General features: G+C 38.3%; 1 protein-coding gene across 1 annotated transcript in view; it reads left to right on the forward strand.

Moving 5' to 3' along the window:
- Window positions 1–415: 415 nt before the first annotated feature.
- The window catches only part of ZPLD1 (zona pellucida like domain containing 1), a 43,405-nt gene continuing 25,916 nt past the window's right edge, over window positions 416–17,904 (forward strand). Inside the window, exons 1-2 of the mRNA XM_008267008.4 lie at window positions 416–521; window positions 16,125–16,345. Of these exons, the coding sequence (XP_008265230.1) occupies window positions 416–521; window positions 16,125–16,345 (327 nt within the window). The remainder of the gene's footprint in view (window positions 522–16,124; window positions 16,346–17,904) is intronic.

A 17,904-nucleotide genomic window follows, 5' to 3' on the forward strand; every position in this document is an offset into this window, starting at 1 on the left:
TTTTCCTTTTGCCTTATCCCTGTGTTTCCTGAGAAAATGATACACAAACCCTAAGTTTGCAGAAGTGGAAGAAGTCTGGAGTTCTTTTTTGAGTGAAAACTTTTACTGACACTATATAGTTAATTTTCAAAGTTTATGGTTTATATTCTAGCTCTTCTATAACAATAGTGTGATATTGTCCACTGTAAGAAAACTGAAGTCAGACATTGAAAATAATACGGCAATATGATTAGAAAAATCTCTGCCTTCTTTGCTGATAGGTATTTCTGATAATCTTTGGCCTTTTGTGAGCTTTGAATGAGTGGATGTGGACTGTTTACCCAGTGGTGAATTGAGATCAACCTTATGCTCTCTAGTAAGATGGAGTTAAGGCTGTGATATTCACACCACATGTAACTCTTGTCTAGGTTTTGCAATGGAACGAATATGGTTGCCGCTGCTTCTAACAATTAGAGTGCTTCCCGGATCTGCTCAGTTCAATGGCTATAACTGTGATGCCAACCTCCACAGTAGATTTCCTGGTAAGTCTAAACCCAATCTATTCTTTAATTACTTCTGAGAGGAGTGATTATGTTTAAGTAGTCAATCATTTAAATATATATGGAAAACAAAGGGCCATCCCTTTACATTAAGTGGATATTAACAAATGGGAAATGACAAAGAGATATTTTTCTGGAGCTGTAATTTATGCCTACATTAACATACAAAGTGGTCATCATAGTTAATATTATTATAATGGCTGATCACAGATGTGAATGATATTGGCTAGTGGATAGTAAAATTGGGAGAGGCTAATTTCATTCAAAATTTGCCTGACAGCTTTTTCCTCTCATAAGTTAATTCAGATTTTTAAAACTACCTTTATATGCAAATAAATTTGTTTGGTAATAATGCTTAAGAAAATGACTTAAAATGTTATCCAATGTTCAAAAAATGTTGTTCATAACCAAAGTTCACAGCTTTGTTTCAGGATGAATTCCATAGAAGCCCATCAGTATTGTGACAGATAATAAGATTTTGAACATATTGAGATACATGATCCACAGAGTTAAAATTTATACTCATTGAGAAGGTAATCCACGTACCATTTAAGTATTCATCATTTTATATTAGCTAGAATTATAGAACCACAGTTCTGCACTTGCGTAATAATGATTACACAATTTGAAAATATTTTTCCAAGTCTGCCACACAAATTATGTACCTTTGGCCATGTTTTACTTTCTCTAGCTGATGGTACATAAGGCAGAAGCACATTTGCATAGAAGTGTCAGTGGGGAGGTACACAAAGTGAAGTTATTATATCAGTGTAAAGACTAGACTGTATCTGAATGTCTCCATGAAGCTAGTACAGTAGTTCTTAGCATGTTAAGTAAAATGTAGAGTTCATGACAGGGTTGTCGACAGTAAAGTCTGTATAGGTATGGTAAGGCAGGGATTTATTGGTCTTACATACTCCCAAAAGAGTGCTTTTCCCCACTTTTTTGTTATGGAAAGTTTCAAACATATAGAAAAGTAGAGATAAGTAAAGAGAATATCCTACTGATTATCCAAGCTTTATTAGTTATCAATGTATATAGATTTTATGTCATCTCTCTTTTTTTTGACTTCTATCTCTGGAATATTTTTAAATAATTTCATTATTCATTCATTGGTATGTGTATCTAGTGGAAAAAACTTTAAAATCATTATACTTCATGTTTATATCAAATACACTTAATAATAATGCTATATAGTCTCTAATAGTCAGGCTACCTCTAATTTTTCCATTTGTTTTATAGAATTCCAACACTCTGGATTTAGCCAAACTAAGATTCAGTTATTTTGGCAAGAATTCTTTACATGCTATATCATGTACTGAAAGCATTTTGTGTTTATTTTGAAGGCACTGAAGAGCCATTGAATGTTTTGAGACATACCTTGTTAAATTCTTGATGTGATCACATTTCATTATAGAAAGCAGACTTTAGAAAAAGTATGAAAGATAGAATCAAGTTGGAAAAAACTGGAGCAGAGAAAAATATGAAGGCAGTGACAATGTGAACAGCACAAAGAGACAATTGTTAGGAAAGATTTTTGTGGCAAACTCAACAGAACTTGAGAACTTATTAGCTTTGAGAGATGAAAGAAAGAGGAGACTAAAGCATATTTTGATCTTGGACAACTAGATGTTGATATTGTTAACTGTTGGCCAGAACATAGGATACTTGTACATTCCAGAAAGATAGCTTGGGTTTAGAAATAATGGATTCAAGGTAGTTTTAGAACATGTAGGAGAGGTTTCCATCCAAAAGTTGGAGACAGGGACCTTAGTCTGGGTAGAGAGGTTGAGCTTGAAGATAGCTATGAGAGTTGAATGAATAGGGGAAAGGAAAATGATAGATTTGTCAATGAACTGATATTTATTGATCTTTAGTGGTGTAGGAAAGAGAAGATCCTGAGCCAGAAACTGAAATGAGAAAAGAGTTTTTGTTTTTGTTTTGGACTAAAGAAGGCTGAGTACACATGAATAAAGCAAAAGTATTCAGAAATCAAAGTACCAGTAATTAGTAATTCTAGGAATTGATGTAATGAGGAAAGAAAATTTAGAAGTGATCAATGGTATATGCAGAGGAATAAACCTTGGGAAGGAATAGCTATTTCTTTGGTTTGGGAGAGGAGAGATAAAGAGGCAGACAGAGAAGGCGAGAGATGAGATGTTCATTGTGCACAGGGAGGGAGTGGCCCTCAGGAAAGGGAGGTGCCAGAGGTCTGGCTGGGGTCGTGCAAAGGGTAGCCAAGCCATGACCCTATTCTGAGTGGGCATGAAGACCAAGATGTAAGAAGGCTGCCTAGCAGAGGATATGGCTGATGCTCTAGCTATAAACACTCGTAATGAGCCAGGAAGTACCTAGAAAAGCAAAACGAAGTATTTATCATATAGTAAACTTTTAAAAGATTATGTTAAAATCCATTTTTATGGTATATTCTGACTACCTGCATCAAAACCACTTATAGTTGTTAAAAAAATGTGGACCGTAACACTTTATCCCAAATATGTAGTGTTAGAATCTCTGGGTATGGTGTCGGGAATCTGTATCTCAAACTCTGTAATGAGTATAATGTACTCTAATGCATGAGAATATTGGGTCTTATATTCCATTATTTTCTTGAGTCCATTATTCCAACTAAAAGCACAATCATGCATTAGGGAAATATAATTAAAACAATATCTTCTCCCAAGACATAATTTGTCTCCACCAAAGTAGCAGAGAAACAAAACACTTCTAATATTGAACGTGCATTAACACCAGAAAGAAATGCACATTAAAGGCCATCATTGAGAATTCAAAGTCAGAAAGAAATCTTTTTTTTTTTAAGATTTCTTTATGTATTTGAAAGGCAGAGTGATGGTCAGGGGTGGGAGAAGAAAAGGGGAATCCACTATGTACTGGTTCACTCTCCAAATGGCTGCAGGAGCCAGGACTGGGCCAGCATGAAAACAGAAGCCAGGTTCTGGTATCCTACATGGGTGGCAGGAGCCCAAGAACTTGGGTCATCTTCTGCTGCCTTCTCAGGTGCATTAGCAGGAAGCTGGATCAAAGTGGAAAAGCTGGGACTTGAATCTGCACTCCAATATATGATGGTGCCATTGCAATTAGTAGCACAACTCTGCACCACAGCACCCACCCAAAACTCTCTCCTTTTTAATATAGCCAGGCAGGTACAACCAATATATATGTGGTTTGTCCCACATCCTAACTTTACCTGGCAATTGGAGTCATCATTGTTGTTAGTGCTTTGGCTTTACCCAGAGGAAAAATTAACTCCTCATATCTTTACAACAGGATGTGGTTTTGAAACTTGAAGGAAGAATCACATCAAATCAGGTTCTTATTTTCCCAATAGAAACTGGTAGATAAGGGCACCGACTCCCTTGATGTTCACATTTCAGAGATGGCTCTCAAGTCATCAAGAAAGACATTCCTAGGTCATAAATCTGACAAGGGTTCTACCTAGTTTTCCAAAGGATTTATATATATTTCAAGGAGAGAAGAAAGTACTTACCATTTCATGTTCTCAGCTGTAAATGCTCTGAGAAAAGAAAGGGAGGAGAAATATCTTCTGTTATTTTCAGTAGGGAGAAATAAGCTTCTCAAATTTGCATTTTTTATTATACAAACTAGCACTTTCAGCACTGCCTTGCTTAGGCAAAAAATATCCAGACTTTTTGGATGTACATGAATACACACACTCCTTTTGCTGTAATTTAATTTTTCTATATTTTTATTTCATTAATTTTTAAAAATATTTATTTATTTGAAAGGCAGAAATACAGAAAGTTGGAGGGGAGTGAGAAAGAGAGAGATCAATCTTCCATCTGCTGGTTCACTCCCCAGATGGCTACAAGGACAGGTGCTGGGTCAGGTCAAAGCCAGGAGCCGGAACCTTCATATGGCTCTTCCACATGGGTGGCAGAGTTAGCGTATTTGAGCCATCTTCTGCTGCTTTTCCAGGTATATGAGCAGGGCGCTGGATCTGAAATGGAACATCCAGCACTCAACTGGTACCCATATGAGATACTGGTTTTGCAGCTGGTAGTTTAACCTGCTACATCACAATGCTGCCCCCATTGTTACAATTTAAAAATTATAATTAAAAAGAAATCCCAAACTCTAAAATATGAAAAGAGTAAATGTCCAAAGAGGGGTTTAAGTTTATATAGGTATTATTTAGTAAGCATTTTTGCAAATTGCTTGCATAAGGAAGACCAGAGGGAACAAAGAAATCCTAAAGGTTAATTGTGACTGCCCTCTTGACTTTCCACTTCTCTTCCACATTAGAATCACCCTTGATGTCTGCAGGAGTTCCACAAACTGCTCAGATCCTAAGCAATGAGACAGAATGAGAATGAGTCTGGCAAAGGCGAAGCGCTTTCTAAATGCAAAGCAATGTTAATAATGACTAAAGTAATCATGTCACCCACTCTGACCTTAGCTGTTTCATGACATTAGAACTATTTTTTTTAATTTCCATGGAATTTTTCCTTGGACCAACAGAACACCATGGTCTAATTCACTTGAAGTTAAAGGGATACTATTTGATTTCAAAATTAGTTAACTCTTGTCTGTCCTTGCTCATAGCAAGGAGTAGATTTGTATACCACTAGAATTATAATTCTATTCTCCCCAGAATAAAATTCAAAGCAGAATATACTTTTAGATACCAAGGAACTAGTTGGTTTGAGTAAAATAATACAAAGAAATGTACCTGGCTTCTTTGATGGATACCTCTGGTACTAGTGTCCATTTTTGGAAGGGAAAGGTATGTGGGTTAAACTTTCTAGCCTCTAAAGAAATCTTGAGGGGCTGGCATTGTGGCATAGGAGGTAAAACCCCCACCTGCAATGTTGGCATCCCATATGGGCACTGATTCGAGTCCTGGCTGCTCCACTTCTGATCCAGCTAGTGGCTAATGTGCCTGGGAAAAGCAGTGTAAAATGGTCCAAGTATTTGGACCCCTGCACCCACGTAGGAGACAAAGAAGATCCTGGCTCCTGTCTTCTGCCTGGCTTAGCCCTGGCTGTTGCAGCTATTTGAGTTGTCAACCAGCAGATGGAAGATCTCTCTCTCCCTCTATCTCTCTCTTTCTCTCTGTAACTCTGATTTTCAAATAAATAAAAATATCTTTTAAAAAAAAGAGAAATCTTTGATGGTAAAGACACAACTCAGGACAGAAGTAGATTTATCTCACTAGAAACTAATTCATGGCCTTCCACTGTCTAATGGTTAACAAACCAGTTATGGAAAACTGCGTGTACTTCCTGGTTTTTCTTGACATTTTACTTAAAATAGTACTAATAAAACAATAGGCTCCATGTGTTGAGTGCTAGGTACAATACAGAGTTCTCTCTTATTCCTTACAAAAAAACCTAAAAAATTATTTTCAGTCCCCACTTTACAGTAGTGTAATTTTAAGATTGGAATTTTTCTAATACTGCAAAGTTAGCTAATGACAAGGACATAAAACCAGGAATCTTTTCATCAGATATTGAGATAAAAAATCGAATTTTTTTTCCATTTTTTTTTTTTTGACAGAGTTGACAGTGAGAGAGAGAGACAGAGAGAAAGGTCCTCCTTTGCTGTTGGTTCACCCTCCAATGGCTGCCGCAGCCTGCGCGCTGCAGCCGGCGCATCGCGCTGATCCGATGGCAGGAGCCAGGTGCTTCTCCTGGTCTCCCATGCGGGTGCAGGGCCCAAGCACCTGGGCCATCCTCCACTGCACTCCCTGGCCACAGCAGAGAGCTGGCCTGGAAGAGGGGCAACTGGGACAGAATCCGGCGCCCCGACCAGGACTAGAACCCGGTGTGCCGGCGCCGCAAGGCGGAGGATTAGCCTAGTGAGCCGCGGCGCCGGCTACCAAAAATTGAATTTTGAATATTAAATTTAAAAAACAGTATGGAGGGGGCAGTGCCGGAGCTCAACAGGGTAAACCTCTGCCAGTGGCACCAGCATTCCATATGGGCTCTGGTTCGAGTCTTGGCTACTCCTCTTCCAAACTGGCTCTCTGATAATGGCCTGGGAAAGCAGTGGAAGATGGCTCAAGTGGTTTGGGCCCCTGCACGCATATGAGAGATTTGGGAGAATATCCTGGCTCCTGGCTTTGGATCGGCCCAGCTCCAGCTATTGTGGCCTTTTGGGAAGTGAACCAGTGGGTTGAAGACCCCTCTCTCTGTCTCTAACTCTGCATCTCAGAAAAAGAAATCCTTTTTTTTTTTTTAAGCCTTATATAGATAGAGATCAAAATGGACTACTGTGTTAACAAGTCTGAAATGTCAAGTGTCAGGGGAATTTGTTTAGCCTTTTCCGGGCCTGCTTAACTAAGAAAATATTTTTTTCTGGTAGTAATTATTAATATTTCCATGAACATGACTGTTCCATAGGAAATCAGATTGAAAATCAAAAATTTAATTAATAGAATTCATGGATAACTTAAATTGATCGAAATTTTGTAAATCAAGCAAAATGAACTGTCTAATGTTGTTTAGACTTTGTTTTACCATTGCATTATTCCATGCCCAAAGACAAAATACAAGCCAATAATGGAACAATTACCCCCAGGGAGTATGTTCTGGCCTTCTCTGTGGATAAGAAAGGCCAATTCCTCTACCTTGGTTTCCAAGTTGTCAAGAGAATGCCTGCTTTCCATTGCACACCTGTGACTTCAATTATTAGACCAGATGAGGCAGAACTGACCTAGGTGGGATTACTGATCATGATCTGATTAATCTACAGTGATAAGGCACAGTGGAGAAGACAGCAATTAATCACTAAATTCAGGACCGAATAATTCAGGGTCCATGCCCTTCTTTGTTTTTAAAACAAAGTTCTTTATTGTGTGAATTTTAGATTTCCTCTATTTGTATGCACTCATATGGTTTCTTTTCTGCCTGAAAGAGATGAACGGATACTTCTTCCAAAGAATGTGGAGCTGCAAGTGTGATTGTAAGCTGGCAAAGTTTGCCTCAGACTGTACATGAATTTCCTACAATACTGGAAACAACAGCTTGCATTTGCTAACAAGAAACAGATGTTGTGATGAAAAACTGAGGTGGCAAGAAACCTGTTCAATATAGAAAGAAAACAGTAATTCCTCATTGACTTAAATTTCTCATCAGCTGTTGGTATTTTGTGTAGATGAAATATCAATACCCCTTCAGGATTTCTTGCTCTTTTAGCACCAAAACCTCAGTCTTGTATTAGAACTTGGTAAGAGGAGATGAAACTTAGAAAGGATGAATGAAAACAACGTATTTAACATCTATTGTCTAAGCAGTTTGTGTCACACAAGCTATCACTACTCTGATTCTATAGATGGAAGCAGAAATGATACATGATATGTAAGTTACTTTTATAATCTACTAAGATGATCTAAATTATTATATTTATTAGAGGTCAGGAAGTAAATCATTTCCAAGTGAAATTTTCTATGGTACTATATAGCTTTCTTTAGCTTTAAAAAGTCTCCTCCCCCCATATTGAGGACATTTTTGTTTCTTACCAGTTTTAGTTCTATACTGTTCTTATGTACAGTACCAACCCATGGATGCACACACCATCATAGTTAACAGAATGCCTATATATGAACTGCATGGTACCTCCACTTGCTTATTGTAGACCCTGCTTCTGCACTGTTTCAGAGTTCTTCCAGTGGTACTTCACATGCTCAGGGAAAATCTACTAAGCTTCTTTTTGTAAGGAAAAGTGGCACAGAACAAAGAGGAGACAGGATACGAACTCTCAGCTGGGCCAAATTTATTCAAAGAAAATAAACTTGCAGAGGTCATCCAACTGCCATTGTGCACAAAGATTGAACATGTGACGGAAGGCGCAGACCCCAGGGGCTGAGTATTTTCATATCTTAGGTGGGCCAAGGGTCTGGAGAGGGGCAGGGCAATAGGTGGAGGTGAATTCCTTCATAAGGTTCTTCAAGTTTGGCCAAGCAACTTCCAAACCCAAGGAAGGATGCGGGGGTGGGGATGGGGATGAGGGTGCAAATGGGTTGGGGTTGTGGAGAAAAATATGGTAATGAGACTGAATTAGGATCTTGAAAGAAGGCAGGGGTAATAAGAACCTGAAATGGCTGAGGCTTATGTTCTTGTTCCGTCACTTTTCCCCTGAACTTTGTGACCCCGTGATGCAGGCACCACATTTGCTGGAAGACTAGAAACACTACTCTATTTGGCATAGTTGCCCTTTGGGGTGGCATTCCTGCACTCTACTATACTGTTATTGTTTGTGGAGTGGATTAGAGATGGGGGTTGGAGAAGACTGACTCTCTTCCCACTTTTGTTTCATATTGTTGTTTCAGGAGTACAATAAATTTACCTCTCTCCCAGAGTCTTCCATTAGCTCTATTTTTTTTGAAATCAAGATCCCAAGCCAATTGATTTCCCCAATTAGGACAGGAGCCAGACTCTTGCATTTTCTTCATGCTTCTTGTCCATTTCCCACCTTTCTTTCTTTAAATCCAGACCTTTCATTCTTGTAAGCACGTGAATCATATCAGTATATATTTGTTGGACATGCTTAACCCTACCAGGCATGATCCATCCAACAAAGTTGTGACTTAGCAGCTCAATGGACTGAGAGACTTACAGCATTACCTGGGAGTGTTCATGAAATTCAGAAACTCGAGTCCTGCCCTAGATCTAGTGCATCAGAACCTATGTTTTAACAAAATGCTCTGATGATTCATTTGCACAAGAGTCTAAGAAGTGTTAGTCTGGTGGGTGTTTGGAGCTGTGGTTAAGATGCTGCTTGGGATGGCAGTATCCAATATCTCAATGCCTGTTTCTAGTCCAAGTTCCTTCACATTTAATCCAATTTCTTTCTATTGGGCATCCTGGGAGGCAGGAAATGATGGCTCAAGTACTTGGGTACCTGCCATCCATATGGAGCCCATTACAGAGACTGACACAACATATGCATACAACAAATGCTCTCCTGGAATCCTTTGTTATATGAAGCAGTGCATACTTTAGAGTTTGAAAATAAATACAACCAATAACCTCTAGGCTAATAAGAAACTGTAGGCACTGATTTTGTATATTTCGGCCTTGTTCTTTGCAACTTTTGGTTATATTATACACTAAGCTCCAGAATTTCTTTTCATATGGATTTTTATTTTTTCAGCTCAGTGGTAAAAAAATATTTTGAGCAAATGCATTGCAATGCTGAGTATCACCGTACAGCAAAATTTCAACGTGTTGCCACCTTTGTATTATACATGTATGCAAATTATTTGAATAATTGCATTGTTCTGTGTCATGTCTATAAAATTATCAGAAGATGTTAAAAACAAATCTGATGCTAGTGAAAGGAATTGTAGACTTCTAATGTAACAGAACAGAGAGGAGACAAAAATAATTCAGTCTATCAAGCAAAGCTAGGGAACTTGGTCCTCATCTGGATGTTAGATTTAAGCAAGTTGACTGGGGAAAAAGAACTCAATAAGATATGTTTATTAGATATGTGAATTATTTGTGCCACATAAGTTTATCTAAAGGCAAGGTATAATTAAATATTCTAGGATAAAACTTTATTAAGGATATGTAAGTTGAGTGATGTTTCTGTAGAATTGTACCCATCCCTTGCTTACTCCACTTGTATAATAACCATATTTGATGAACTCCAAATCAGAATGCTTTTTTAATACATGGTAATAAGAGTACCTGACACTGTAACAGGATATATAAAATCTGCATAATTTTAGAAAATCTGAGACAGACCATCCCATTACCTAGATAATAGATGAGAGGGATACAGAATTTATTTTTACCTAATTCAATTGTATATTGCACTTAAAAAATTTTGTGGTGGCCAGTGTTGTAGCATAGTCAGTAAAGTAATCTCCAGTGAGGGTGGCATCCCATGCAGGCTCTGGCTTATATCTCAGCACTCTACTTCCAACCTAGTTCCCTGCTAATGGCCTGGAGAAAGCAGCAGAAGATGATCCAAGAGTTTGTGCTCCTACCACCCACATGCGAGACCCAGATGAGGCTCCTGGATCTTGGCTTTGGCCTGGCCCAGCCTTTTGTTGCACTCATCTGGGGAGTACACCAGTAGATGTAAGATCTCTCCCTCTCTGCCTGTAACTTTGACTTTCAAATAAATAAATCTTTTTAAAAAATTTTATGAAGAGATTGGCTTAGTTAAAATAGCAGGGAGAATGATCCTACATGGGAAGCAGGATACACAGCAGACTCATAGAATGGCAAATGCCCTAAACAGCACTCTGGCCTCAGAATCAGCCCTTAAGGCATTCAGATCTAGCCAAAAAGCCCATGGGAGTTTCTCAGGCATGAAAAACCAAGACACTGTGGCAAAAAAAAATGACCTAAATAAAAGATCTCTGCGAGTGAGATCCCAGTGGAAAGAACGGGCCATCAAAGAAGGAGGTACCTTTCTCTGAAGCGAGGAGAGAACTTCCACTTTGAGTATGGCCTTGTCTAAAGAAGATCAGAGTTGGTGAACTAAAGAGGCTTCCATAGCCTTGGCAGCTCATGACAAGAGCCTCGGGTGCTTACTGACACCATAATAAGAGTGTCAATTGTTAAATCAACAACAGGAGTCACTGTGCACCTGCTCCCCATGTAGGATCTCTGTCCTTAATGTGTTGTACTATGCAGATTAACAGCAAAATTACTACTCAAACAGTACTCTATACTTTGTGTGTTTGTGTGGGTGCAGTCTGTTGAAATCTTTACTTATTATATACGTTGATCTTCTATATACAAAGATAATTGAAACTGAATGTTAATGAAGAATGGGATGGGAGAGGGAGTGGGAGATGAGATGGTTGTGGGTGGGAGGGAGGTTATGGGGGAAAAACCTCTATAATTCAAAAGTTGTACTTTGGAAATTTATATTTATTAAAATAAAAGTTCAAAGAAAAAATATCAGGGAGAAAAATGGCCATTTTTGAAACATAATTGCACATAAACTATGTAATCAGGTGTGCCATTTGCACATACTGAGTATCTTTAAACACAGAACATCGAAGTCAAATCTCTCAAAAATACTTATCCTTTTTTTTTTTGTTTGCTTGTGTTCATTGGTTGTTTACTACTCAAGTATTGTTGAATAGTATGTTGTTTTTCAGGCTAGGAATGGACAGTAAAAAACTCAAAAATTTAATTATTGAGGGCAACTGTTATTTTGGTAGAAAATAGAGATTTTTGCCCTTTGAGGACTTGAAGCTTCATCTTTTTTCTCCCTGAAAGGCTCAGAAATGGCAAAGTTGTGCTGCATGGGTGTCTTTAGTATCTATAACCAGTGTTTCTCTGAAGGACAGTGAAAAGTCTTTAGAAAACTGGGTTAGGATGGATTTGAACAGATTGCTTTTCTTACACTACATAAAGCCTTTTGTTTGTTATCATATCTTCAAGTGGGATCAGCTTTTAGGAAATTCAGTTCCATTGCAGGGGTTACAAGTCTTCGCTATAAAGCAGAGCACAGAAAAGAGCTCTCCATGTACGCACTGCCATTTTCAAAGTATTCTAAGCAAGAATGAATTTCCCCACGAGGAGGTGAGGAAACTGAAGTCTTTAGCTGGCTTAAGTTAAGGAGAATAAAACCTCTTTTGTGAAATTATTTTTTAGTTTGTATCCACTTTGTGTATTTCTGATATATCAAGTAATGCAATAATACTTGTTCTCTATTTCACTGGGCATAAAGAGTTGTTAGCAAGCTCTTTAATAGTTGAGAATTTGATTTGACATTCAGGTAGACATTTTGCTATTTTAAAGAGATCATTTTACATGTAGACATCTCCTATGATTTTTTTTCCTGTGCCTGCCATTTGGCCACATTTCCTGTCATTTTTTTTTTCCATTTTAAATTTTAATGAAAATGAACCAACTCCTAACCAGTCTGAGCATTTTTCATTATTCATCTGGTCTCCTTTGTGTTATAAGTTTTTTACTCCTTATTTATGATGTACTGACACATCAAAACCAAGCTCAATACCACATTCTCCAGGCCATTCCCAACCAGCTGGTCTGGGCAATGTTGGCCTTCTATGCCACCCCATAGCTCTCCATGCAATCTGCCAGTGTGGACCAAGTTATCATGTCTATCTCCTGTAACATATTATATTTCAGGACGGGGCAGTACTTTTTGAATCTTCTGTGCAGTCTATTGTGGCCAACAATTTATGTAATTAATTAATTAGATACTCACTGGAGTACACCGGTGAATATAATAGCTTTACTGCCTCCTCAGACTTTTATTTGAGAAGAAAAATACACAAATATATATACTTCTTATGCCATATGATGTCATACAGCAGGGTAGCATATGTTAGATACAGATCAGGGAAGTCTTTTGGAAGAGAAAATGAAATCTGAGGCCTGGAAATCTGGGTTGTGGCTACTTACAAAAAGCTTGGAGGTAGGAGGATTATTGTAAATAGAGGCAAAAAAAAAATGAAGGCCATATGTGTAAACTTTTATAGTGATTTAAAAGCTTACAGTATGCTATTTTGGAATAATTTACATGCAAGAAGATGGGCTAATTTTAAGAGTATAACTTCAAGTGTTAACATCTGCATATACTCCTATAATGCCCACTGAAATCAAGACAGAGAGCATTGTCATCTCCCCCAAATTTTTCTGAAGCCCATATTCTAGACAATCCCACACAGGAAGTTTACATTATTTTGGCTGTGATCACTCAAAGAAATGATAGAAAAAAATATATGGATTAAGGGTGATAGAAGAGAGGGAGATGAAAATGCAGAGGTAGCAGGTAGGGGATCATGGAGAGTCTTGAGGACCTGAATGGTTTTAGACTTTTGTTTTAAGTGAAATGAGTAGCTTTTGTCAATTAGAGCAAGAAGTTTACTTAACCAGATGAAAGTATTAAAGCTATACTAATTGAAGGGGATTAGAGGTGGAAATAAAGGAATCAGGAAGTTAATGCAATATACCAAAGAGAAAACACTGATGACACGGGTCAAGGAATAGCATATAAGTTGAGAAAAGTCAATAGATTTAAGATGTACTTTGAAGCCCATAAGTACTCAAAAATATTTGTGAAAATGAACTATATTGTTTTAGGGAAAGATACATTTGAGGGGTATGTTTGCATTTAAATAATCAATGTTGTTGAAGGTGTGGGGAGCAGCTCGGACTAGACTGTTACTGGAATTAAGACTTATTCTATGCATCTGCTCTCCCACAATATGGCGCTGGGAGAGAAGAAAACAGCTTCTGCACAGCTGCCTCCAGTTCAGCCAATAAACTGTAGGACCTGCTCCTGATTGGAGGAGAGCAGTGTACTCGGCGTGTGGGCAGCCGAGCATGGATTGGCGGAGGAGGACTATAAAGGAGGAGAGAGATGGCATGCACCAGGAACATCTAAGGGGAACATCTGAGGGAACACCTGTGCAGCCCCCGAGAGAGCCGGCCGGCAGTGTGCCGCTCCCCTGCGGAAGTGGGGAATGCGGCCAGGGGGAACTGCCCTTCCACGGAGGTGGAAGGGATAGTAGCCAACCCGGGAAGAACCAGCAGCAAACCTGGGGAGGGCCGAGCAGACGAAAGAACAGCGCAGGGTCCTGTGTCGTTCCTCCACGAAGAGGGGGAGCGACAGAAGGCTGCAAAGATATTTCCTAATTTTAAACAATATGCATTGTCTTTTATGTTGGCAAAGCATACTTTATAATTAATAATTTTTCCACCTACAAAGGAAATATTGCTTGGAATTTCTTATGCCATCTAGCTTAATATTTGCCTTTCAGCCATGGTAAAAGTTTTCATTTTTCTTTATGGGTAATTTTTAGTTTCAAATGATTACCAAAGATAGAAATTTCCATGTTGACTTCTTCATGCCCACAAAATACAATGCATTTTCCAAACAAAAAAAAGTACAGAAAATAAATATAATGTTGAACAGTTTTACTGTTATTATAGGATTGAGATGTTTATGCAAGTTAAATTTATGCTAAATTTTTTGAATAACATATTCATGTTGCTTAACATCCTATCATCTGTCAGAATGTATTTTATTTTGTTTGATTATCCTCTTTTTTTTTTTGACAGGCAGAGTGGACAGTGAGAGAGAGAGACAGAGAGAAAGGTCTTCCTTTGCCGTTGGTTCACCCTCCAATGGCTGCCGCGGCCGGCGCACCGTGCTGATCCGATGGCAGGAGCCAGGTACTTATCCTGGTCTCCCATGGGGTGCAGGGCCCAAGTACTTGGGCCATCCTCTACTGCACTCCCTGGCCACAGCAGAGAGCTGGCCTGGAAGAGGGGCAATTGGGACTAGAACCCAGTGTACTGGCGCCGCAAGGCGGAGGATTAGCCTAGTGAGCCGCAGCGCCGGCCTGGTTATCCTCTTTTGAAAAATAAAAATCATCACTCCAAATAGTATAATCAGTCTGGTTTATATCTTCCCACATTTTGTAAATCTGATGCTTGTTTCAGATTTCTATATCTAATTATTGAAATAGATTATTAAAAAGTGCTAAGTTTTCTGTATTAGTTTCCTATGGTTGCCGTGATGAAGTACCACAAATAAGATGACTTAAAACAACAGAAGCTTATTGTCTTGTGGATGATTTAAAACAACTGAAATTTATTGTGTCACAGTTAGTTAAAAGTTCAAACTCAAGGCAGGGGGTTCCAAATAACATCTTGGGTATGGGCAGTTAGGACTTAACATATATATATATATATATATTTTGGAGGAAACAATTCAACCCATAATAGTCACCAGATCAGATAAAAGTGAAATCATTTGACAGTGGAGAATGACATAGCAGCCAAACTCTGCATTTCTACACAGAGTTTGTTCTACACTTAGAACTAACTAGAAGTATGAAAATTTTGAATGTGTATGTGAGTTCACTTCTACAGACGTTGGACATATCTCCTTACTAAGAACTCATGGCATCAAGGAGTGCCATACAAATTGTGTTTTACATTTCTGTGCCTAATTCATTATTTTATTGAGGCACAAATAGTCATTGTCAAATTTTTTTGGTTGAGAAAGCTGTACATTTTTGTTAATAATATCAGTGCACAATTTTTCATCCCCTTTATCCTCAAAGTGGTTTCAATCTATACAAATAAGACAGAATTTTTTGGATGGATTTTGTCACAATATCTTGTATAAAATGGGTTACCAGATTCTAAAGTGGCTATTTGATTTTGGGTGAATTTAACTGCTTCTTTTCCTTTACTTGGCAAAACACAGCATTGTTACTGAGTTTCATACACTAGACAGATGATCTGAATTATTCAGCTACTCTAGTTCTGAATTTCCACAGTAATCTAATTTTTCCCCTCAATTCTCTGATCATTTGACAATACTAGACTGACATTTAATTCACACCTGCTGAACACCAGGTGCAAGGAAGCAAAGATGAACTGTAATCCCTACATTCTTATATCTCTCCCTAAATAACTAAATCAGAAACCATTTTCTGGATAAATTTGCTCATTGTATTATGGGGTATTCAAATCTAGAAATGAGTTAAAACTTCTAAGGAGATGAGTAAATATTTAAAGGCATATTAAAGTTATTTGTGTTCTCTCTACTACGCCATTGAGACTTACATTGGCTTCTTATGCTTTTATTCAGCTGAACGAGACATCAGTGTCTACTGTGGGGTGCAGGCCATCACGATGAAGATTAATTTTTGCACGGTGCTTTTCTCCGGTTATTCTGAAACAGATCTGGCACTGAATGGGAGGCATGGGGATTCCCACTGCAGGGGCTTCATCAATAACAACACCTTTCCAGCAGTGGTCATTTTCATCATCAATCTCAGCACCTTGGAGGGCTGTGGAAACAATTTAGTGGTAAGATGACTGTGAAATTGTGTGCTAAGTCTGGGGTCATAAATAAAAATACTCCCATTTAATGAAATAATCAAAAGTCCTATCTATCTTTCAAGAAAAATTCCAATAAAATGGAACAAATCTCATTCCTTTGCCTGTTTTAGGGTTACACTCCTAAATATACAGTTCTGCCTTCCCCCGGCAGTTGAGGGGGCTGAGGTTAGCTGTGCTACCCTAGGCAACATTCTTTTGTGTGAGTGACTGATGACTATTTCTGTACAGTTTATTATTAGCCATATTCCTCATATTGTTTTTGGAAAAATCTGCTCATAGAAAGGATGTTTGTTCCAGTGACTTTGGTGGTGAACCTCTTAGACTGTGGCTTCAGTGACTCATTCTGGAAGAAAGATCAAAGATAGAATGGGAAATTTGCAATTTTCTTTCATGTTTGTCATTGAATGGTTGACACCAGTGCTTATAAAAGAGAGTTGTCCACGTTTCTGGTGTGAAGTTCTTCATTGTGTCAGACTGAACTTTGCATTTCAACATGTTTATTATATTTGATCTTACCCATGGAATCCCAGTGGTACATTCTCTCCAGTCATTGTGAAACTCAAAACACCACTTTGAACACTTCCACCCTGAGTGAGTTTGGTCTATATCATTCATTTCTTTATTAACACTTTGAACACCAAAAATAGAATTGAATAATTGAGGTGAATATATGGTCTTCAAAAAGTTCATAAAAGATGCATATCATGAAAAAAAACCTGTGTGAATTTGGAAAACGTTTACATTCAAACAAGTTTATCTTTTAATTCCATTTCCCCATGAATTTTTTTACTTGCCTTCATATTGTGATTTCAGGGAGAGGTATCAGTTATACTGAAATTCACTTAGTACTATTTTTGGTTTTGCTTGATTAGGTATAATCTCATGGGTAAATCCTAGCTAAGACAAAAAGGCGATACATTGCACATGACTTTTACTCTTCACAAATTACTGCCTGGGATACGGGGGAAAACTTGATTATTCCAGAGACAAAGTTTCTAAGAGTTGGTAGGAGATGCAAGACAGGAAAAACATTTCTTTGAGCCTTCTTATGTACTTCTTCCCAGAGGACAGTTAGAATATTGTGCCCATGACCGTTTCCAAGCCTGCAGCTTGGGTATTGTTGACTCTTTTTATTAAAAACGTTTATTCATCTCTGTGAGTTGTGTGCAGTAAAGTTATGAAGCAAGCCTAAGGGAGAAGAGGCAGGTTGATTATTACATGCCTATGTTTCCTTGTTGAGGGAGGGAGTCTGTGCGCAGATTGACAGCATTTCCACCCCTCCCTTCATGCCCGGAAGCCTTTCCTTCATGGTTTTCTTCTCTGGGTTTAAGGCACCAAGCCTTGCTACCCAGAAAACAATTCAGTCAAAAAGCCGAGAACAAGTTCTGTGTGTGCGTGTGTGTGTGTGTATTTTTTCAACAGGTAGAATTGATGTATTTAGCCAGCAAGTCAGGCTAATAGTGGGAGGAGGGAGTGGTTTACTTATTTTCATTTCTTCCTTTGTAGATAATTGCCTTAGCTTTGCT

This window comes from Oryctolagus cuniculus, chromosome 4, assembly GCF_964237555.1.
Source record: "Oryctolagus cuniculus chromosome 4, mOryCun1.1, whole genome shotgun sequence".
NCBI classification, from domain to species: Eukaryota; Metazoa; Chordata; class Mammalia; order Lagomorpha; family Leporidae; genus Oryctolagus; species Oryctolagus cuniculus.